General features: G+C 42.9%; 1 protein-coding gene across 2 annotated transcripts; it reads left to right on the top strand.

Annotated features, from left to right (window-relative positions):
* Window positions 1–3,079: 3,079 nt before the first annotated feature.
* On the top strand, window positions 3,080–23,842 carry LOC112235359 (WD repeat-containing protein 75). 2 transcript variants are annotated; one of them, XM_024403807.2, is made up of 20 exons: window positions 3,080–3,226; window positions 3,873–4,002; window positions 4,172–4,237; window positions 4,339–4,438; window positions 4,919–5,043; window positions 5,395–5,465; window positions 5,831–5,947; window positions 6,064–6,152; window positions 10,888–11,046; window positions 11,394–11,569; window positions 11,911–12,086; window positions 12,293–12,444; window positions 12,671–12,845; window positions 19,647–19,741; window positions 19,888–19,983; window positions 20,223–20,392; window positions 20,642–20,701; window positions 20,839–20,985; window positions 21,443–21,534; window positions 23,562–23,842. In XM_024403807.2, the coding sequence occupies exons 1-20, from the start codon at window positions 3,141–3,143 to the stop codon at window positions 23,764–23,766; spliced, it is 2,487 nt and encodes an 828-aa protein (XP_024259575.1). In that variant the 5' UTR covers window positions 3,080–3,140; the 3' UTR covers window positions 23,767–23,842. The 2 variants fall into 2 exon arrangements, with proteins under 2 accessions (XP_024259575.1, XP_024259568.1); XM_024403800.2 differs by having other exon boundaries at window positions 12,668–12,845.
* The last annotated feature ends 809 nt before the right edge of the window (window positions 23,843–24,651 follow it).

The following is a 24,651-nucleotide window of genomic DNA, read 5'->3' as shown; positions in this document are numbered from 1 at the left end:
CTTTTTTGCCATTGATGAATGTATTATTCAATGCTTTTCTATGGGCTATAGTAGTAAAGGCCAAATTCAATATTTTATAAAATAATGAAGGCTTACTTTAAGAGATTACGGGACTTACAGGGTCCATCCTGCCAACTCTTAATTGCCTCCATTGCATCCTTTATTTTACCACAAGAAAGCACACCAACACACATAACAATTAAAAAATCATTCATATGACGTTGCATACGAATACTACAACAGAAGTTTGGACATACTCCTCAGTAATTTATTTTCAGACACTGGATGATAATCGGGTTACATTTTTTTTACCACAAGAAAGCACACCAACACACATAACAACAATTTAAAAATCATTCACATGATGTTGCATACTAATACTACAACAGAAGTTTGGACATACTCCTCAGTAATTTATTTTCAGACACTGGATGATAATCGGGTTGAAAGCATGTCAAGAGCCCTGGTCTGACAGGCCTTTGAGACACTCACTCTGGTTCATTTCATAACATTGCCACTGGTGAGATATCCCCTGAACTTCCATCCCAGTGAATTCCACATATGTGAAGGGACCTGTGTGCAAAGCAGAATTAAAGAAAAACTGAATCCAAAAATCGTTGACATAGTCCCCCAAAAAATTCACAGCAATCAAGTTTTCAAGATATAGTGCATTCGGGAAGTATTCAGACCCCTTGACTTTTTCCACATTTTGTTACGTTACAGCCTTATGCCCCATGCGCAGCTCTCACCTGCCCACTGTCCCAAGGGGCGTATCTACGTACCCTCTGTTTGGGACTATCTCCTCGCCTGGGCACACACATCACCTGTGTCGGGGGCACCCAGATATGGCCCGTATTATCGACTGTCTCTCCACCAAGTACTGGTGGCCCACCTTGGCCTGGAACATCCGGATTTACGTCTCTTCCTGAGCACAGAGCAAGACACTTAGACACCTCCCCTATGGCGAACTCCACCCGCTGCCGGTTCCACAGTGACCCTGGTCCCATCTCTCCATGGACTTTGTCATAGACCTTCCACCATTGGAGGGGCACACAACCATCCTGGTCGTTATCGACCGGTTTTCCAAAGCCCATCCTTTGATTCCTCTGCCTGGTCTCCCTATGGCCTTGCAGACCGCCGAGGCTCTCTTCTCTCACGTCATCCGGCACTACGGGATCCCAGAGGACATCGTGTCTGACCGTGGTCCTCAGTTCACCTCCCGTGTCTGGAAGGCCTTCATGGAACGACTGAGGGTCACGGTCAGCCTGACCTCCGGGTACCGTCCCCAATCAAATGGGGAGGTGGAACGGGTAAATCAGGAACTGGGTAGGTACCTTTTGTAGTTACGGTCAGGACCAGTAGAGGAAGTGGGCTGCGTTTCTGCCTTCGTCAAAATACGCACAGAACTCCCTCTGTCACTCCTCCACTAACCTCACACCCTTTCAGTGTGTTCTAGGCTATCAGCCGGCCCTGGCACCGCAGCCTGTTGGACTCACAGCATCATGGGTGGCTTCTCCAGCACCTGGTCGACTGGGAGGGATATGGTCCCGAAGAGCAGTGCTGGGTTCCATAGGCGGCTCCGGGGAGCCCTGCCTCAGATGGGGGGTTACTGTCACACCAGCCTTCGCTTTGGCTACCCCTCCTGTCCAGCTCAGGCATTCAGCATTGCCAGCCTTCTAGCTGCTGCCAAATCTACTGCTGGCAAACGCCCTTCACTCCTCAACCCCAGACTTGTCTCGTCATCATTACACACACCCGGTTCCAATCCCCACTCTATCACTGTATTAATACTGCCTCTGCCATTTGTCTGTCTCAATCATTGTAAATGTTACTTGTTTTCAGAGAGGAATCTCTCCTATTTCCTGAGTACTTTATATTTTGCACTTTGGGTTCGCTCTCTGCCTTTTTGTTTTTGAAGATATATTTTGTTTCATCCCGATCTATGGTGCTTAAATAAATTTAGTAATTCTAAACCTGCGACTACTCCTCTCGACACCAGTGACTCTCATGAGAACCGCCACAGGAAAAGGAGACCCAGAGTTACCTCTGCTGCAGAGGATAAGTTAATTAGAGTTACCAGCCTAAGAAATTGCAGCCCAAATAAATGCTTCACAGAGTTCAAATAACAGACACATCTCAACATCAACTGTTCAGAGGAGACTGTGTGAATCAGGCCTTCATGGCCGAATTGCTGCAAAGAAACCACTTGCTAAAGGACACCAATAAGAAGAAGAGACTTGCTTGGGCCAAGAAACACGAGTAATGGATATTAGACAGGTGAAAATCTGTCCTTTTGGTCTGATGAGTCCAAATTTGAGATTTTTAGTTCCAATCACCGTGTCTTTGTCAGATGCAGAGTAAGTGAACGGATGATATCCGCATGTGTGGTTCCCACCGTGAAGCATGGAGGAGGAGGTGTGATGGTGTGTGGGTGCTTTGCTAGTAACATTTAGTGATGTATTTAGAGTTAAATGCACACTTAACCAGCATGGCTACCACAGCATTCTGCAGGGATATGCCATCTGGTTTGCGCTTAGTGGGATTATAGTTTGTTTTTCAACAGGGCAATGGCCCAACACACCTCTAGACTGTGTAAGGGCTATTTGACCAAGAAGGAGAGTGATGGAGTGCTGCATCAGATGACTTGACCTCCACAATCCCCCGACCTCAACCCAATTGAGATGATTTAGGATGTTGGATCGCAGAGTGGAAAAGCAGCCAACAAGTGCTCAGCATATGTGGGAACTCCTTCAAGACTGTTGGAAGAGCATTCGAGGTGAAGCTGGTTGAGAGAATTCCAAGAGTGTGCAAAGCTGTCATCAAGGCAAAGTGTGGATACCTCGAAGAATCTGAAATATATTTTTATTTGTTGAACACTTTTTTGGTTACTTACATGATTCCATATGTGTTATTTCATAGTTTTGATGTCTTCACTATTATTCTACAATGTAGAAAATAGTACAAATCAAGAAAAACCGTTGAACGAAGGGTGTCCAAACTTTTGACTGCTACTGTATATACATATGCAGTAATTTAAGTAGAACGCTTGAGGGCGACTAAGCACCAGTTGTGAATAAACAAGAACAGAAGATCGCCACGTGTGGTTCAGATGCGAAGGTTCATAGTTGAAATTCGGAAAGATGGTGGAGCACGCAGAGATCCGCATGGTTCACCGTGGTGGCAGCAAAATAAACTTCAGGGAGCCAGTTATTACAAATGATTCCAGGTACGTATGTATTGATTGCAGCAGACATTAGCTAAACCTGAACTAAATATGTCACATTGTAGTCATGGTTAGCTACTGTGGCTAGCTAACTTGTTACTGTACAACTAACGTGAACTAGCTATCATAGCTAATATTCTAGCAGTATACGTAGCAGTCAGTATTCTAAACGTTAGAGAAACAGAATTCTAGAAACCACAGATTCAACTAGGGGAACGTTAGCTGTCTGGCTACTGTACTATGAATTAACATGTAACGTTAGCTTACTTTACCGGCATGTTTACGTTAGCTTACTTTACCGGCATGTTTACGTTAGCTAAATAGCTAAACATGCATTTGCTATTTAGCTAGTTTGTTTTTTTACGATGAACTAGCAGGCATCTTTTCTTTGCCATTTTTATTTAACTAAGGAAGTCAGTTAAGAACAAATTCTTATTTTCGATGACGGCCTAGGAACAGTGGTTTAACTGCCTTGTTCAGGGGCAGAACGACAGATTTTTACCTCGGGGGATTCGATCTAGCAACCTTTCGGTTTCTGGCCCAATTCTCTAACCACTAGGCTACCTGCCGCTCAAATCTAGTTAACGTTACATTGAATCTGGAATAACCGTAGTCTGTAAACTGATTTCAATCCGGTCGTTTTCGGCAGGTTCCTTTTGTGTGCCGCGGGGGAGTCCGTGAACGTGTACAGTACCAGCACAGAGGAATACGTCCATGATTTGCAGGGACACACTGGCCTGGTGACAGGCGTTGTCCTCAATCCTTCAAACCATCTGCAGGTTTGTCAAATACAGTTGCTACATATATGTGTCTTCGAACTTTGATCAGCAACATGTTTATGTCTAAAGAAACATGGTTTGTTGTTGCTCCTATGGTTGGGTGTCTGAGGAGTGTTTGCACATTGGGATGTTTTGAGTGTACACATGACATTGTCGCACTCTCTTGCAGGTATACTCGTGTTCAGCAGATGGCACTGTGCGATTGTGGGACTTCACGGATGCCATCCTCATCAAGGTACTGCTACAGCAGCATTCTTTACCAAAGTCAGTTTTAATCACTGCTTCCTGTTTTCTTCATGTGCTTAATATTAAATGACTTACTATGATACATTTCAGACCTTCATTATCGGGTACCCAATCTACTCCATTTACGTCTCGGAAAAACATGGAGGAGTTGTTTTTCTCGTCGTTCCCATGGCAAATTACAAAAGCTCCGGTAAGTATAGCTACACTTTGAAAAGGCGGTGCTATGTGAACGCTTCCGTACAGCCGTTACACAGTAGGTAATGTAAAGCACGGCACAGAGAATTTTCGACCAACCTTGGCGATACTTCCTCAAATCCCGACTTGGAAGACACCACGTCTTCTAAACGTCCATGTCTAGTTACAAGGGGTTTATTAGAATGTAGAAAATGATCCGTTATTACATTTGAAATCCATTAAGTAATCCAACAATGTGTACGCTGCTATCTTGTCTGTTTCATATCGTCTCTCATTGATTGAGACCGCTGGGTGTCCACCCCAAAAGTGCCAAATGTCATGTTGACACTCGCCTGTCTCGATCAATGAGAAAATCTGAAATAGACAAGATGGCTTTGTTCTTTAAAGTCAAAGGTGATTTCTTTGTAGTTGCACAACAAAATGGTGCAGAATGTTGAAGAGGGTGACATCTGACACACATGTGGTGTGTCTTCAGAGCTGTTCCAGCTGGTAGCTGTTCATCTGCCCCACAGTGGGGACCAGGAAGTGGAAGCGCGAGAGCTCTCGGCCGTGCTCTGTGATGTCAGCCCCCACGCTGGGGCTGCCTCTTTTGGCAGAGAGGTATGTGTAGTAGGCCTGTACTTCGTATACCAGGTACTCCAGTAGCAAACAAGTCTCTGGCAGCGAATGACTTAGCCAAGGGTAACACTTAAACCATAATGATTGCTTTTGCAGGAGACATTACAACAATCTTTATGTACACTCTTGTCATAGTTTGCACACTGTTGATTTTAGCAAAAGGCATGACATGTTTTATTATCGCCTTCAACATTGACGGCAGTTTTTTTTACTTGAAACTTTGGGTGTACTCCTAGGAAACAAACAGGCTGAAACGGGGAGGGACCCCCTTGAACACCATTTTCAACAATGTGCGCTAATGAATATAATGCACCTCTTGTTTCTTTCTCACAGGGTGAATACATAGCTGCCGTCAGAGGTTTACAGCTTGAGGTATTTTTCTTCAAGAAGCAGAAGTCCTACAGGTAAACACCATTCTCGCACATCAGGAGACTGTCCCCTTCAATGACAGTAGGCATGAATGGTAATGTGTGGTTTTGTCTCTCTGGTTAGTGTTTGAGCAACACAAGTCCAACCACGCTGAACGGCAGCTTATCTGTTGGATGAGTGGCCTTTCTGCTTGTCTGTAGTCAGGAGTGGGAATTCAGCCAGCCCTCTCTATTGTTTTGAGCTACCCCTTATCTGTAAAAGGGAACTAATAAGCCTCATAAGGATTCATTACATGACAGTATTTTTGACATTGTCCATATTTGACATTGCCCAAATAACATTGCTCGTGACTTTGTCATAGTACTCATTCAATTGTATTGTTTGTTTCTGTGCCCCACAGGTTTTCCCTGAAGTCAGGGAAGAAGAAAGGGGCCAAGAATGCCTTCACCTGCATTTCGTGCCACCCTAAAGAGGACTGTATTGCCACAGGTCACGAAGATGGCAAGATTCGCATGTGGTGAGTGATGCTCGAAGAACTTAAACCATGCCCAAACATGGCCTCACCAAAGACCAAATCTAGGGGAAACACTTGATTGGCATCACTCAGTCAATGTTCTTTCCCTGTCTTCATAGGAGAAACTTCAACCAGAAGAAGGAGTACACATACTCCACCTTGCACTGGCACCACGGTGCTGTCAACACACTGTGCTTCACCCCAGAAGGTAATATAACTGTTGAATTATACCTAGACATATCATATCTGATCACTCTATGCCAGGGTTCCCCAATAGGTGGCAGGTTGATTTTATTTGCCCCCAAGTCTAATGAGCAAAAAAAGTAAAATATATTTTATTTTTTGGCAAGTCGGTTAGGACATTAATTTTTGCATGACACAAGTAATTTTTCCAACAATTGTTTAGACAGATTATTTCACTTATAATTCGCTGTATCACAATTCCAGTGGGTCAGAAATTTACATACACTAAGTTGACTGCCTTTAAACCGCTTGAAAAATTCCAGAAAATTATGTCATGGCTTTAGAAGCTTCTGATAGGCTAATTGACATCATTTGAGTCAATTGGAGGTGTACATGTGGATGTATTTCAAGGCCTACCTTCCAACTCAGTGCCTCTATGCTTGACATCATGGGAAAATCTAAAGAAATCAGCCAAGACCTCAGAAACACAATTGCAGACCTCCACAAATCTGGTTCATCCTTGGGAGCAATTTCCAAATGCCGGAAGGTACCACGTTCATCTGTACAAACAATGGTACGCATGTATTAACACCATGGGACCACGCAGCCGTCATACCGCTCAGGAAGGAGACTCGTTCTGTCTCCTAGAGATGAACGTTCTTTGGTGCGAAAAGTGCAAATCAATCCCAGAACAACAGCAAAGGACCCTGTGAAGATGCTGGAGGAAACCGGTACAAAAGTATCTATATCCACAGTGAAACAAGTCCAAAATCGATACAACCTGAAAGGCCGTTCAGCAGGGAAGAAGCCACTGCTCCAAAACCTCTATTAAAAGCCAGACTACGGTTTGCAATGGCACATGGGACAAAGCTCATACTTTTTGGAGAAATGTCATCTTGTCTGATCAAACAAAAATAGAACTGTTTGGCCATAATGACCATCGCTATGTTTGTTGGAAAAGGGGGGAAGCTTGCAGGCCAAAGAAAACCATCCCAACCGTGAAGCATAGGGGTGGCAGCATCATGTTGTGGGGGTGCTTTGCTGCAGGAGGGACTGGTGCACTTCACAAAATAGATGGCATCATGAGGGAGGAAAATTGTGGCTATATTGAAGCAACATCTCAAGATATCAGTCAGGAAGTTAAAGCTTGGTCGCAAATGGTTCTTCCAAATGGACAATGACCCCAAGCATGCTTCCAAAGTTGTGGCAAAATGACTTAAGGACAACAAAGTCAAGGTATTGGAGTGGCCATCACAAATTCTTGACCTCAATCCCATTGAAAATTTGTGGGTAGAAGCGTGTGCGAGCGAGGAGGCCTACAAACCTGACTCAGTTACACCAGCTCTGTCAGGAGGAATGGGCCAAAATTCACCCAACTTATTGTGGGAAGCTTGTGAAAGGCTACCGGAAACGTTTGACCCAAGTTAAACAATTTAAAGGCAATACCTCTGACCGACTGGGGAATGTGATGAAAAAAGTTCAAGCTGAAAAAATCATTTTCTGTACTATTATTCTGACACTTCACATTCTTAAAATAAAGTGGTGATCCTTCTGACCTAAGACAGGGAATCTTTACTCGGATTAAATGTCAGGAATTGTGTAACTGTTTAAATGTATTTGGCTAAGGTGTATGTAAACTTCCGACTTCATCTGTAAGTGAAAGAAATAGGTTTTGATTGTTTTACTGGTAATGCCAACAAAATACATTTTTGGTCAGTGTGTGTGACCTTTATTTAACTAGGCAAGTCTGTTAAGAACAAAAACTTATTTACAATGATGGCCTAACCCAGACGATGCTGGGCCAATTGTGCGCAGCCTTATGGGACACCCAATCACGGCCGGATGTGATACCATCTGGATTCGAACCAGGTACTATAATGACGTCTCTTGCACTGAGATGCAGTGCCTTTGACCGCTGTGTCCGTGTGTTAACTATTTAACTGTACTAAAATGTTAAGTATCGTTTTTGGGGGGGGGCAAGGAAAATATTGGGCATCGGCCAAAAAATGTCATCGGTGCATCAGTATAATTTGACCATGAAGGCCTGATTTCACAGTCTCTGAACAATTGGTGTTGAGATGTGACTATTACTTGAACTCTGAAGCATTTATTTGGGCTCCAATCTGAGGTGCAGTTAACTCTAATGAACTTATCCTCTGCAGCAGAGTTAACTCCGGGTCTCCGCCTTTCCTGTGGTGGTCCTCATGAGAGTTTCATCATAGCACTTGATGGTTTTTGCGACTGCACTCTTGAACGTTCTTGACATTTTCCGGATTGACTGACCTTCATGTCTTTCAGTAATGATGGACTGTCGTTTCTCTTTGCTTATTTGAGCTGTTCTTGCCATTATATGGACTTGGTTCTTTACAAAATAGGGCTACCTTCTGTTTGCCACCCCTACCTTGTCACAACACTACTGATTGGCTCAACCGCATTAAGAAGTAAAGAAATTCCACAAATGTAATTTTAACAAGGCACACCTGTTAATTGAAATGCATTCCAGGTGACTACCTCATGAAGCTGGTTGTGAGAATGCCAAGATTGTGCAAATGGTGGCTACATTGAAGAATCTCAAATATAAAATATTTTGATTTAACACTTTTGGTTACTACATGATTCCATATGTGTTATTTCATAGTTTTGATGTATTCACTATTCTACAATGTAGAAAATAGTAAAAATAAAGAAATCCTTGAATGAGTAGGTGTCAACTTTTTTGACTGGTACTGTGTGTGTGCACAGTGCATTTGGAAAGTATTCAGACCATTCCCTTTTCCCACATTTTGTTACATTACAGCCGTATTCTAAAATGGATTACATTTTTCCCCTCAAGCTACATGCAATACCCCATAATGACAAAGCAAAAACAGGTTTTTAGAAATGTTTGCAAATGTTTTAATAATAAAAACATATCTTTATGTAAATAAGTATTCAGACCCTTTGCTATTATACTCAAAATTGAGCTCCAGTGCTTCCTGTTTCCATTGATCATCCTTGAGCTGTTTCTGCATCTGTGGTGTATTCAATTACATTTGCATTAGTATTCGGACCCTTTACTCTGCACTTTGTTGATGCACTTACAAGCTTGGCACAACTGTATTTGGGGAGTTTCTTCCATTCCTCTCTGCAGATCCTCTCAAACTCTCTCAGGTTGGATTGGGAGCGTTGCTGCACAGCTATTTTTAGGTCTCTCCAGAGATGTTTCGATCGGGTTCAAGTCCAGGCTCTGGCTGGGCCACTCAAGGACATCCTGCATTTTCTTGGCTGTTTGCTTAGGGTTGTTTTCCTGTTGCAAGGTGAACCTTCGCCCCAGTCTTTACTCCGTTCACCTTTCCCTCAATCCTGACTAGTCTCCCTTTCACTGAAAAACATCCCCACAGCTTCATTGTAGGGATGGTTTTGGCCAGCTGGGCGGTGCCTGGTTTCCTCCAGATGTGGCACTTGGCATTCAGGCCAAAGAGTTCAATCTTGGTTTCATCAGACCAGAGAATTTTGTTTCTCATGGTCTGCGAGTCCTTTAAGGTGTCTTTTTGCAAACTCCCTGACCAAGGCCTTTCTCCCCTGATTGCTCAGTTTGGCCCGGGCGGCCAGCTTTAGGAAGTCTTGGTGGTTCCTAACTTCCATTTTTAAGAATGATGGAGGCCACTGTGTTCTTGGGGACCTTCAATGCTGCAGTAATGTTTTGGTACCCTTCCCTAGACGTGTGCCTCGACACATTCCTGTCTCAGAGCTCTACGGACAATTCCTTCGACCTCGTGGCTTGGTTCTTGTTCTGACATGCACTGTCAACTGTGGGACCTTTTTATATAGATCGGTGTGTGCCTTTTTTACAAATCATGTCCAATCATTTCAATTTACCACAGGTGGACTCCAATCAAGTTGTAGAAACATCTCAAGGATGGTCAATGGAAACAGGATGCACCTGAACTCAATTTCGTGTCTCATAGCAAAGGGTCTGAATACTTTTATGGAAAAATGTTTTTTTAAATAAATTTGCAGATTTCATAGCCTGTTTTTGCTTTGTCATTATGGGGTATTGTGTGTAGATGGATGAAAAAATGTCATTTCGGACATTTTAGGATAAGTCTAACAACATTTTGAAAAAGGGAAGGTTTCTGAATACACACATACATATTTCGTTGATGGACATAAGACTGTAAAATCAGCAGGAAATGAGCTGAAATTGATTTTTAATTTAGGAAATCTGTTCCCAAGTATTTTAACACATAATGGAGGCATTCTAGCCACTCCCTACTGCTTCAAGTCCCCAAGACACGTCTCTGAACTACGGGGACCGAGGCTTCTGCTCCCTTGTGCCTCTCCTATGAAATGCTCTCCCTGACCATCTGAGAGCCGCTTGATCACTCTGAATTGTTTTTAATGGCCTTAACCCACTTCTATATGTTCTTTCATGGTCGTAGTCCCAATCTAAAATGTATTTAGTGCCTAGCCCGCTATGGCTATTTTACCTGCCTTGATTCTAAATGTATGTTTATATTTTGAGAACTAGTGAAAAATGCTATACAAATTATTATATGCGTTCGTGTCCCAATGCAATCGAGGTTTGAAATAATTTGTTTTTGTCATAATTGCGATCAAATTTGGAGTGTACAAATTATTCATGACGTTCCGGGCCCCCGACCGTCAACTCAAGAAAAAATCTTCCCGCGGCTGAATGTAGTTGGATAACTGCTCTATGCCAACTGTTTTCATGGTGGAAGGATTTTGACCAGTGACTCTCTTTGTTTCCTTTTCTGTAGGCACTAATCTTCTGAGTGGGGGCATAGAGTCCGTGCTGGTCCATTGGCATTACACACAGGAGAACCAGAAAGACTTCTTACCCCGCCTGGGCGCCGCCATCACACACATCGCCGTGTCACCTGACGGTTCCTTGTTCTCCACCTCGCACTCTGACAACAGTAAGGACTATTACAGCCTGTTACAAGAATTTCACGGTTCATCTCTCCTCCCTCCCTTGAAGTAATCACTGATCTGACATGACTGGATTGGTCATTGCTGTGTGCCGAATCCATGCTTGCACCTATCCAATCATGTTAGATCAGTGATTCTTCAAGGAAGGATGCTTAAATCTGGTCAGGGTCCTAAGTCTCACATTTACAGGGTACTGTGGCCATATGTTTTCATTCTATGTACGTTCCTTTTGTCAACTGCTAGAAAGATTTTAGGAATATTCAATCTGTAGTCCTAACCATTCTTACTTTCTGTTTTTTTTTCCCTCTCTCTTTTTCTCTGTCCCCCTCTCAAGAGATCACAATCATTCAGAGTTGTGTCAAAGTGTCGGCCGTCATCCAGGGGCTGGTTAAAGGTGATGGTGTGTGGACAAACCTAATCATTGACCCGCGCAGTAAAGCTTTGGTGCTTAATGGGAAACCAGGGCACCTGCAGTTCTACTCTCTCCACCGCGACAAGCAACTCTACAACGTATGCACACCTTTCTGTCTACAGGAGCTGTCAACTTAAAACCACCATACGCTGTCCTTGTAAACTTGGGCAAGGCAGTGACCTAGGAATGTTCTTGAACTTTGTCACATGACTTGTAGAAATGGAATGACTAGAATGGATATTCAAGTCATTTTTATTTCTATGGCCTGAGTCTTGACGGTTGGATATTCAAGTCATTTTTATTTCTATGGCCTGAGTCTTGGCGGTCTGGCTTCGCTCATTTGTCATGAACAAAACATGTAACTATTTGATAATGAATGAACTCTTATTGACCAATCAAGTTAATGAAAATGATTTTACTCTTTCTCTTCTACCTTCAGTTGGACATAGTACAGCAGGAGTACATCCACGAGGAGGGTCTGGACCAGTTTGAGGTGGTCAAAGCGGCATTCGACGCCCGCGGCGACTGGCTTGCTACCGTGGAGGAGAGGAGAAAAAAAGGCGCTGAGCTGGAGATCAATTTGAAGCTGTGGGCGTACGACGAGCTAACTCAGAGGTACTATTTATTTATAAGCCTGGTTGCATGTTGTACATGTCTTCATATCAACATGTCGTGGCATTGTTTTCATGCTCGTCAATAACAAGCCCCTTAGTTATTGCTGTTCACACATTTGGCTATAACGCTGCTCCATTTGTGATATGTTTAAGTATGTGGTTTCCATCTTTCACCCACTCTCCACCCTAACTTGTCCCCCTCTGTAGTTTTGTGCTGAACACCACAGTGACAGCTCCCCACGAGGACCAGATTACAGCCATGTTCTTCAGCCCCTCCCCAGAGACCACCATGCTGGTGACCACTAGCCTCGACGGCCACTTCAAAGCCTGGCTGCTGGCAGACCACTCAGACGCCAACGGTAAGTAGTCCCAAGGTGGTTCTTTTTATGGGTTTTTGGTTTGGATTGTTGAGCCTGATGGCCAGGATTTGGCAAGTCTTCGTATGTAATAGGTCCTTGAGACCTGCTAGTTATTATTCACCGACACATGATTTGCCCAATCAAGGCACCGATGAGCCAAATCAAACTGGTGCTCTAACGTTCTCCCTGGCTTTTCCTTTCTCTGTATGCGTATGACGACCAGCAGAGGGCTTCTGGGCATGTGACTTTGTGGGTGGGTATCATCTCCTGAAGCCCGGTTGCTGCTCCTTCTCGGCTGACGGCTCCCTTTTGTCCGTCGGCTTCCAGGAAGTGGTGACCGTGTGGAGCCCCGCTTCCTGGGAGCTACTCACCACTCTGTCCCAGCCCCCAGGGGCCATCAGGTCAGAAATCACACACACACTGATACAAGTATACACAAACACACACGACCATTGAAACGAGCAGACGTTTCAACAACTTTGCTAACAATAAACAAATGTTAGCGGATATAGCAATCTGTCAACAAACAAGATGGCCTAACACTAGAAAAGCCTAGGCCTCGTTGGACCAACAGCATTTGTATTAGTTTATGTACTAACGAAGAAACACAAACGCCACAATTCAAGTGTTAAAATCTATTAAATAAACACCATAGCAACAATCATTCATTATTCATTTGTTAAGGGCAAGTCTTAAGGCACAGTATGCATTTCAAAAGAACAGAGTGGCATAATGTATGAGTCCAAAATATATTACTATGCTTTGGAGTGTTGCAGTGCACACCGGGAGCGCCTGAAATCATGGTAATTCTGCCAAAAAGTTATATTTCGAAATGGAGCTCAAGGGGTCATTTGTAAGAGTTGTTTGGCAAGGAGAGGTGGTTTTAGAAATGGCGGAACCTGCTCTTTCTGATACAGTATAGTCTTACCTGCTTTTGACTCTGTAGAATAATGTCCCTTTTTGCTGCTGCAATTCATGTCTATTCCAAGCTGTTCATCAGATTCTTCATACACAGTTGAATATATTTTTTTCCATTAGACTATTGTCAGTTTAATCTTGTCTGTAGGCTAACTCTGTGTGAAATTTAGTTTCAATATAGTTTAGGTTGAGTGTCAACGGGCCATCAGCTGGACAGGCTGACTACCAGTGAAATAACTGGCTGTAAATCACATGTCCTCTTAAAACTGCTTATAACACATGTGTTCGTGATATTACAATTCTAACAACAACTGTGTGTTATATAGACTTACTTAGGAAAAGTTGAGGACATGACTTAAAAAATGGCTGCGTTATTAAAAAAGTAAATCCATTTTGAGTCAATAAAACTCTTGACTCTCCTAGTGTTAAACCAACAGTTATGACTCGTGATATGAACTTGGGTTCACATTTCCGTTGTTTACTTGTGTAACACCCTCTGTGGTACTTACAGTTCCTTCAGAAAGTATCCATACCCCTTTACCACTTTACCATGTGTAATTATGTTTTTAGTAATGAATCAAATGACAAAGTTAAATGTCTTGAGTCAAAGCATTTAATCCCTTTATGGCAAGCCTAAAGTTCAGTACACATTTGCTTAACTCAAATAAGTTGCATGGACTCACTGTGTGCAATAATAGTGTGTAACATGATTTTTGAATGACTACCTCATCTCTACCCCACACATACAATTAAGGTCCCTCTGTCGAGCAGTGAATTTCAAACACAGATTCAACCACAAAGACCAGGGATGTTTTCCAATGCCTCGCAAAGAAGGGCACCTATTGGTAATGGGTAAAAGAAAGAGGGGAAAAAACAGATATTGAATATCCTCTTGAACATGATGAAGTTATTAATTACACTTTGGATGGTATACACCCAGTCACTACAAAGATACAGGCGTCCTTCCTAACTCAGTTGCCGGAGAGGAAGGAAACCGCTTAGGGATTTCACCATGAGGCCAATGAGGACTTTAGTGAGTTTAATAGCGACGATGGGAAATAACTGAGGATGGATCAACATTGTACAGTCGTGGCCAAAAGTTTTGAGAATGACACAGATACTCATTTTCACAAAGTCTGCTGCTTCAGTGTCTTAAGATATTTTTATCAGATGTTACTATGGAATACTGAAGTATAATTACAAGCATTTCATAAGTGTCAAAGGCTTTTATTGACAATTACATGAAGTTGATGCAAAGAGTCAATATTTGCAGTGTTGACCCTTTTTTCAAAACCTCAGCAATTCACCCTGGCATGCTGACAATTAACTGCTGGGCCACATTCTGACTGATGGCAGCCCATTCTTGCATAATCAGTGCTTGGAGTTTGTCAGAATTTGTGGGCTTTTGTTTGTCCACCCGCCTCTTGAGGATTGACCACAAGTTCTCAGTGGGATTAAGGTCTGGGGAGTTTCCTGGCCATGGACCCAAAATATTGATGTTTTGTTCCCCGAGCCACTTAGTTATCATTTTTGCCTTATGGCAAGGTGCTCTATCATGCTGGAAAAGGCATTGTTCGTCACCAAACTGTTCCTGGATGGTTGGGAGAAGTTGCTTTCGGAGGATGTGTTGGTACCATTCTTTATTCATGGCTGTGTTCTTAGGCAAAATTGTGAGTGAGCCCACTCCCTTGGCTGAGAAGCAACCCCACACATGAATGGTCTCAGGATGCTTTACTGTTGGCATGACACAGGACTGATGGTAGCTCTCACCTTGTCTTCTCCGGACAAGCTTTTTTTCCGGATGCCCCAAACAATCGGAAAGGGAATTCATCAGAGAAAATGACTTTACCCCATTCCTCAGCAGTCCAATCCCTGTACCTTTTGCAGAATATACATCTGTCTCTGTTTTTCCTGGAGAGAAGTGGTTTATTTGCTGCCCTTTTTGACACCAGGCCATCCTCCAAAAGTCTTCGCCTCACTCACCCGCCTGCTGCCATTCCTGAGCAAACTCTGTACTGCTGGTGCCCTGATCCCACAGCTGAATCAACTTTAGGAGACGGTCCTGGCGCTTGCTGGACTTTCTTTGGCTCCCTGAAGCCTTCACGACAATTGAACCACTCTCCTTGAAGTTCTTGATGATCTGATAAATGGTTGATTTAGGTGCAATCTTACTGGCAGCAATATCCTTGCCTGTGAAGCCCTTTTTGTGGAAAGCAATGATGACGGCATGTGTTTCCTTGCAGGTAACCATGGTTGACAGAGGAAGAACAATGATTCAAGCACCACCCTCCTTTTGAAGCTTCCAGTCTGTTATTTGAACTCAATCAGCATGACAGAGTGATCTCCAGACTTGTCCTCGTCAACACTCACACCTGTGTTAACGAGAGAATCACTGACATGTCAGCTGGTCCTTTTGTGGCAGGGCTGAAATGCAGTGGAAATGTTTTTGGGGGGATTCAGTTCATTTGCAGGGCAAAGAGGGACTTTGCAATTAATTGCAATTCATCTGATCACTCTTCATAACATTCTGGAGTATATGCAAATTGCCATCATACAAACTGAGGCAGCAGACTTTGTGAAAATGTATATTTGTGCCGTTCTCAAAACTTTTGATCACGGCTGTAGTTACTCTACAATACTAACCTAATTGACAGAGTGACAAGGAAGCAATTATAGAATATTAATATTCCAGAACATGCATCCTGTTTTGCAACAAGGCACTAAAGTAAAACTGCAAAAACAAATTGGCAAAGCAATGAACTTTGTGCTGAATAAAAAGTGTTGTGTTTTGTTAGATTTGCCCCAAAACATAACATCACTGAGTTTCACTCTTCATATTTTCAAGCATGTTGGCTGCATCGTGTAATGGGTATGCTTGTCATCCGCAAAGACTCTACAGTTTTCTAGTAAAAGAATTGTCTGCTTTCCAACAAACGCTGGGAGACATTCCCCTTTTAGCAGGATAATAACCTAGAACACAAGAGTAAATATACATAAATATGGAATTGCTTACCAAGATGACATTAAATGTCCCTGAGTGGCCTAGTTGCAGTTTTGACTTAAATTGGCCAGAAAATCTATAGCAAGACTTAGCTGAAAATGGCTGCCTAGCAATGTTTAACAACCAACTTGACAGAGCTTGAAGAATTTTGAAAAGAATGTGCAAATATTGTATAATCCAGGTGTGCAAAGCTCTTAGACATAGCCAGAAAGACACACACAGCTCTAATCACTGCCACGGGTGTTTGTAACATGTATTGAATCAGGTGTGAATACTTAAGTAAATGAGATCTGTATTTCATTTTCAATAAATGTGCAAAGATTTCTAAACATATTTTCACTTTGTCAATATGGACCATTGAGTGTAGATGTGTGAAAGGAGAAAAAAAGATTGAATCCATTTTGAATTCAGGCAGTAAAACAACGTGGAATAAGTTGAGGGGTATGAATACTTTCTGAAGGAACTGTAAGTCTGTATTATTTGCACAAAACGAGTGTACTTCATGGCAACGGATCGGGAACATACAAAAAAAACAAGTTCTATTGGCCAGCCGTGTCAACCTGGGAGACAAAACCTGCTGCGCAACATTGAGTGTCAGCCTCTACTCCAATATCTTGCCAAGTCAGCCCCCTCCCCCCTCTCCTTAGGTCAGTGAGTGCAGACAATTTGTATTTGGTGTTGTCTTATTCAATTGCATGCCAAAGCTTCTTAGCTGCAGCCTGCAAATGACTACACACTGGTTTTAATGCTGGTATAGTCAACTATACATCACTCTCAATTTTTTTTTACATCCTTTGCCTAAAATCAGGATGAAATTTGCTCCCTTTCTGATTTTCTCTATTTTTGCATTTTTTTTTATACTGAATTATCAGATATTCAACCAAAACCTAATATTAGATAAAGGGAACCTGCGTTTACAAATAAAACAAATTGATACTTATACTGAACAAAAATATAAACACAACAATTGCAATGATTTTATCGAGTTACGGTTCATATAAGGAAATCAGTCAATTAAATTCATTAGGCCCTAATCTATGGATTTCACATGACTGGGCAGGAACGCAGCCACCAGTGGGCCTGGGAGGGCATTGGACCACCCATTTGGGAGCCAGGCCCAGCCAATCAGAATGAGTTTGACGATGCCGCAGGTGAAGAAGCCAGATGTGGAGGTCCTGGGCTGGCATGGACACACCTGGTTGTGAGGCCGGTTGGACGTACTACCAAATTCTCTAAAATGACATTGGAGGTGGCTTAGGGTAGAGATATTAATATAACATTCTCTGGCAACAGCTCTGATGGACATTCCTGCAGTCAGCATGCCAATTGCTCTCTCCCTCAACTTGAGACATCTGTGGCATTGTGTTGTGACATTTTAGTGGCCTTTTTTTTGTCCCCAGCACAAGGTGCATCTGTGCAATGATCATGCTGTTTAATCAGCTTCTTGATCTGCCACACCTGTCCGGTGGATGTATTATCTTGGCAAAGGAAAAATGTTCACTAACATGGATATAAGCACAGTTGTGTAACCAAAATTGAGAAGCTTTTTGTGCGTATGGAAAAATTCTGGAATCCTTTTCAGCTCAGGAAATATGGGACCAACACTTTACATGTTGTGTTTATATTTTTGTTCAGTGTATGTATTTATTTAAATAAGTTATGCAACACCCAATTCCACTGTGTGAAAAGGTAATTTCCCCCTTACACTCAATAAGTGGTTGTGCAACCTTTTGCTGCAATGGCTGCAACCAAATGCTTCCTGTAGTTGTTGATCGGTCTTTCACATTGCTGTGGATTAATTTCTGCCCACTCTTGTTTACAGACTCTTGCTTCTTTAACTCTGTGACATTTGTGGGTTTTCAAGCATGAACTGTTAATTTCAAGTCCTGCCACTAGATCTCAATTGGGATTAGGTCTGGACTTTGACTAGGCCATTCCAAAACTTCAAATTTGTTGCTTTTTAACCATTTTCATGTAGACTTGATTGTGTGTTTTGGATCATTGTCTTGCTGCATTACCCAGCTGTGCTTCAGCTCACTGTTGGATGGCCTGAAATTCTCCTGTGGAATTCTCTGATACAGAGCGGAACTCATGGTTTCTTCTATTAAGGCAAGTCGTCCAAGTCCTGAGGTAGCAAAGTATCCCCAAAACATCACACTTCCACCACCATGCTTGACCGTTGCTATGAAGTTCGTACTGTAGAATGCGGTGTTTGGTTTTCGCCAGACATAATGGGACCCATTACTTCCAAAAAAGTTGACTCAAGTTTTCCAAAAAATCAACTGGCAGATCAACAAGACTCTTGGAAGAATGTTCTATGGACAGATGAGTCAAAAGTATTAACTTTTTTTGGATGACATGGGTCCCATTATGCCTAGTGAAAACCAAACACTGCATTCCACAGTAAGAACCTCACGCCAACAGTCAAGCACCAAATAAAATTGTTGGTCACATACACATGTTTAGCAGATGTTATTGTTGGTGTAGCAAAATGCTTGTGGCAGCTCTGCTTCTCTGCATTGTGGTGTTAGTGTGATGTTTTGGGGATGCTTTGCTTCCTCAGGACTTGGACGACTTGCCTTAATAGAAGGAACCCTAAATTCTGCTCTGTATCATAGAATTCTACAGGAGAATGTCAGGTCATCCGTCTGTAAGCTGAAGCGCAGCTGGGTCACGCCGCAAGAGAATGATGGAAAACACACAAGTCTACATGATTTGAAAATGGCTAAAGAACAATTTTGAAGTTTTGGAATGGCCTAGTCAGTCAAGACCTAATCCCAATTGAGATGATGTGGCAGGACCTGAAACCGGCAGTTTATGCTTGAAAACCCACAAATGTCGCTGAGTTAAAGAAGAGTGGGCCAAAATGTATCTGATAACATTCAGTATGCAAAAGTATAGAATTAGAAAGGGGGAAAATACTTTCTCACAGCACTGAATAGGGATATCTCTGCCTCGTATGTGCTCAAAGGGATGTAGGCAATTGCTGGTACAGATGGCTGTGGAAGTCAAGCACTGGGACTCTGCATTGTTATTCCAGCTGCTCATAGTCTGTTGTGTAACCACCTATGGATTTGTCTGTTTGGTGTTTACATGTGGTCTGAACTGAAATGATTTCAGGTGACTGCATTTGTAGTTGGAGCTCTGGTGTGGAAAAGCTTCTTGCCACTAATCCTGTGAAATATGTTTTTAGGGTGGGTGGTGGTATGGTCAGGTGGACTTTGACAGTATGGTAAGAGACGGGTAACGTGGTTTGAAGGTTAAGACTCTTTTGATCCAACAGGGACCTTTGTTTTGGACGGTTAAGCTGTTCCAAGTACCTGTTGGGGGCCAGCACCAAGAACCAACTCTGCTGCTGGAACCTCCTCACCTGCTCACGTAAGACAGTGGCTCTCTGACGTGTGTGCTCGTGTGCAACTGTCCTATAAGCAACACATCCATGACTTAAGAAATAAAACAAATCTGTTCAATCTGTAAACTTTTCTCTTTTTACATTTGTTTCTCTCTTCCCTTCTCTCTCTCAGTGGAGTGGAGTACCCCCATGGACGTAAGCCTGCTCCAGACCGACCCGCTGTCTGAGAACATGGCTGCTTTCTGCAGCCAATCTGGCAGCTCTGACTGTGAGTACTACCTAGTTTCTGGTTCTAGCTGCCAGTACCAACATAACTATTTTGCCTCATTTGGTTTAGATTGTTTTGCCACACCCACTCCAAGGGCCCAAAGCGTAGCTAATTGCACATGGCAGGGTCCCCTTAGGTATTGTATAATATGTGCTGTAGCCTTGTCGTACGGTAGACCCAACCATGTCTAAATAGGTTAAATGGGCTTCACTCCTCAATATGCCCTCTGCTCCCACCAGTGTTTGTGTTCAAGCCCAGCGAGCCACGCCCCCTCTACTCCCAAAAGGCTTTGTGCACGGGCAAGGTGCAGCATGCAGTCTTCGCGCCGCGCGACCAGATGCTGGAGAGCTGCGAGGAGCGTACCCAGTGGCTCAACAGATCCCAGCTCTACTTCTTCACCCAACACATGGTGAATATATACATGTAATACACACGGTCTCCAGACTCATGGTGTCCTCTCCTCGTCTCCTTTCCTTTGTCACCACTAGTAAATGAAAGGACTGGACACACCACATGTTTGAAGTTCCTCCAAACTACTAAATTACATTTGAAAGTAAGGAAACTGTTAATCTGGGGTGCAGGAGCATGCTTGAGTTTGACTTCTTATTCCACTGGCAGGTAACTAACCACAGAGGTTCTGTCTGACATCTGTTTATAGGATTTGTTGACTTTTAGCACCAAGACTGAAGAGGACAGACTGTTGGCATCCAGTAAACAGGTACAATCCCATTTCGTTCCAAAACGGCTGCGAAAATGTATTGTCATTCATTTGAGTTAAAAAAAAAAAAAATTCTGTGACAATGTATAGCATTCTCTGCGTCAGTTCTGACTCTTTGTTTTCGGGGTGTTTTTCAGCTCATGGTAGACGACAGTGTTGCCGTGACGCCGTTCTACCTGTTGTTAGGGAAACACAGAGGGCAGCAACTGGAGAAGCAGGAAGCACTGACCAATCCCATGGCAGAAAGGACTCAGCTCCCACAGGGCTCCATTGCCATCAAGGAGGTGTGTGTGTGTGTGTGTGTGTGTGTGTGTGTGTTTATGCAATGTTCACTGGCTGTTAATTTGCTGACCTGTAAATAAGCCTTGTGTTTCTACATTCTGCAGTGTTGTTCCTCAAAGTTCATGTTTAGCTTTGCTAGAATGCTTAAAAAATGCATGTGCCAAGTATTTGTATACTTCCAAGCAGCGAACTACTGAATATACTGAGCTCACTTTAGATGCTAGGTGAGACGAATTGGTCTGCAAACATTCCCAGAGTGTATCAGAAAGTTAATCAATAAATGTTTTATTGGCTAATAATTGTAACGGTAAACAGGGAACACTTACTTGATTCTCTCAAGAACCCAGCGTAACTTTTTAGACCAGGTTATTGATCATTGGCCCTGAAGGGCATAGTCGGTGAGCAATACGCATCAGGACCTCTGCGTAACTCACTCCTCTCCCGCTCTCTCTCCCTCAGCTGCTGCACACCCCAGCCCACGTCCTGCCTTCAGCCTCGTTCCTCTGCGCCATGTTTGTCCGCTCCCTGCTCATCTCCAGCTCCTCTGCCAGGTGAGTCCAGTTACTAGTAGTTTGTTTATTGTTCCAGACAAGATAATGGTTTGTGGCATACAGTTAAAAAAAACACACACAAAAAAACGGAATATGTTGACATAGAATCACAATGAATAGGTTCATCTACATTCCCCTGAAAACAATGGAGAGGTCAAAGTAGTATGGTGTTGATGACCTTACACCCTAGCACAAGTGTTTTCCAACCCTGGTCTTCGAGTACCCCCCCCCAACAGTACACATTTTATCAGTGCGTGTGGTTTGTGTGTCGGGTTTAAGTATGAGCGTGTGGGTAGAGTTCAGTTCGTGGACTCCCCCATTGTTTTTAAGTATGAATTTGTTCTGTCAATATAATGTTAAACCTAACAGGTTATATACATTGCGTTTGGAAAGTATTCAGACCCCTTGACTTTTTCCATATTTTGTTACGTTACAGCCTTATTCTAAAATTGATCTACAATCTACACCCAATACCCCATAATGACAAAGCAAAACATTTTTTATTAAAAATGGAAATATCTCACTTACATGTTTTCAGACCCTTTACTCAGTACTTTGTTGTAGCACCTTTGGCAGCGAATACAGCCTTGATTCTTCTTGGGTATGACGCTACATGCTTGGCACACCTGTATTTGGGGAGTTACTGCAGATCCTCTCAAGCTCTTGTCAGGATGGATGGGGAGCGTTGCTGCACAGCTATTTTCAGGTCTCTCCAGAGATGTTTGATCAGGTTCAAGTCCGGGCTCTGGCTGCGCCACTCAAGGACATTCAGAGACTTGTCCCGAAGCCAGTCCTATGTTTTCTTGGCTGTGTGCTTAGGGTTGTTGTCCTGTTCCAAGGTGACTCTTCGCCCCAGTCTGAGGTCCTGGGCGCTCTGGAGCAGGTTTTCATCAAGGATCTCTGTACTTTGCTCCGTTCATCTTTCCTTCGATCCTGACTAGTCTCCCAGTCCATGCTGCTTTAAAACATCCCCACTGTATGATGCTGCCACCACCATGCTTCACCGTAGGGATGGTGCCAGGTTTCTTCCAGACATGACGTTTGGCATTCAGGCAAAATAGTTAAATCTTGGTTTCATCAGACCAGATAATCTTGTTTCTCATGATCTGTCATGTGCCTTTTACTGAGGAGTGGCTTCCGTCTGGCCACTCTACCATAAAGGCCCGATTGGTGGAGTGCTGCAGAGATGGTTGTCCTTCTGGTAGGTTCTCCCATCTCCACAGAGTAACTCTAGAGCTCTGTCAGTGACCATCGGGTTCTTCCCTGACCAAGGCCCTTCACCCCCTATTTATTGCTCAGTTTGGCCGGGCAGCCAGCTCTAGGAAGTGTTTTGGTGGGTCCAAACGTCCATTTAAGAATGATGAAGGCGACTGTCCTTAGGGACCTTCAGTGCTGCAGAAATGTTTTTGTACCCTTCCCCAGATCTGTGCCTCAACACAATCCTGTCTCTGAGCTCTACGGACAATTCCTTCAACCTCATGTCTTGGTTTTTACTCTGACATGCACTGTCAACTGCGGGACCAAATTATCTCCCAATTGAATTTACCACAGGTGGACTACAAACATCTCAAGGATGATCACTGGAAACAGGATCCACCTGAGCTAAATTGAGTCTCATAGCAAAGGGTTTGAATACTTACTTAAATAAGGTATCTATTTTATTTTATAAATTTGCAAACATTTCTAAAAACCTGTTTTTCACTGTCATCATGGGGTATTGTGTGTAGATTGCTGAGGATTTAATATATATTTTTTAGAATGTTACATTAGTCTTAACGTGGAAAAGTCGAGGGGTCTTAATACTTTCCCGAAGGCACTGTAGGTACAGTAACAAATGCTACATCTCACTTCCTTGAGAAAGCGGGCTGATATGCACTTTGGGTCAGAAAATTCCCCACATATGCTAGACAGTACTATGGATAATCAAATTTTATGTTGACTGTTTTAATATTTTGGAATACTTGCTTAGTCATGAGGGCTCTCACCCCACTTACATGTGTTCTTTGTTTTTTTGTAAATTGCTGAAGAGAGGAAAAAGAACATGAAGAAGGGGAAATGGAGAGAGAGGAAGAGGACTCCGAAGGGGAAGCAGACCCCCGTCTGGGGGAATCGGCAGCATGGGGCCCACCCGAGGAGTTTGGGGCACCAGCTCTCACCAAAGCCCAAGAGAGGGAACTGAGGAAAGTTAAAACATTTGACCACAGCTGGCTCAGCAGCCTACTGGACTGTTAAGCATGAACAAGCCCAAACACACACACTTTTCACAAAGGCTGTATTTTCATATAATAAATATATTTCTGTTTTCAAATGTGCCGTGTCATTCTTGTTTCTGGCATTGCCCCAAGAATGTTTCAGTTTTGCTGGATCAAAACAATTTTAAAGTTAAATATCACTTTGTAATATGTCTAGCTCTGTACAGTAGTGTTTGTTTTGCAGAGTGATTCACTTATCACTCATTTAATTCATACTGTGTGTCAAGGTTGCTGGCATATACATGTTCCAGTTTGCCTATACAGTTGAAGTCGGAAGTTTACGTACGCTTAGGTTGGAGTCATTAAAACAGATTTTTTTTTAACCATTCCATAAATTCCTTGTTAACAAACTATAGTTTTGGCAAGTCAGTTAGGACATCTACTTTGTGCATGACACAAGTCATTTTCCCAACAATTGTTTACAGACACATTGAATTATAAGTGAAATAATATCACAATTCCAGTGGGTTACATACACTAAGTTGACTGTGCCTTTAAACATCTTGGAAAATTCCAGAAAATGATGTCATGGCTTTAGAAGCTTCTGATAGGCTAATTGACATCATTTGAGTCAATTGGAGGTGTACCTGTGGATGTATTTCAAGGCCTACCTTCCAACTCAGTGCCTCTTTGCTTGACATGGGAAAATCAAAAGAAATCAGCCAAGACCTCAAAAAAAAATTGTAGACCTCCGCAAGTCTGGTTCATCCTTGGTAGCAATTTCCAAACGCCTGAAAGTACCACAGTCATCTGTACAAACAATAGTCCGCAAGTATAAACACCATGGGACCACGCAGCCGTCATAACGCTCAGGAAGTTCTGTCTCCTAGAGATGAACGTACTTTGGTGCGAAAAGTGCAAATCA

The sequence above is a fragment of the Oncorhynchus tshawytscha genome, linkage group LG03 (assembly GCF_018296145.1).
Source record: "Oncorhynchus tshawytscha isolate Ot180627B linkage group LG03, Otsh_v2.0, whole genome shotgun sequence".
In the NCBI taxonomy this organism is placed as follows: domain Eukaryota; kingdom Metazoa; phylum Chordata; class Actinopteri; order Salmoniformes; family Salmonidae; genus Oncorhynchus; species Oncorhynchus tshawytscha.
Note: the sequence above shows the minus strand (reverse complement) of the source record. Positions and strands in the feature narration are given on the sequence as shown.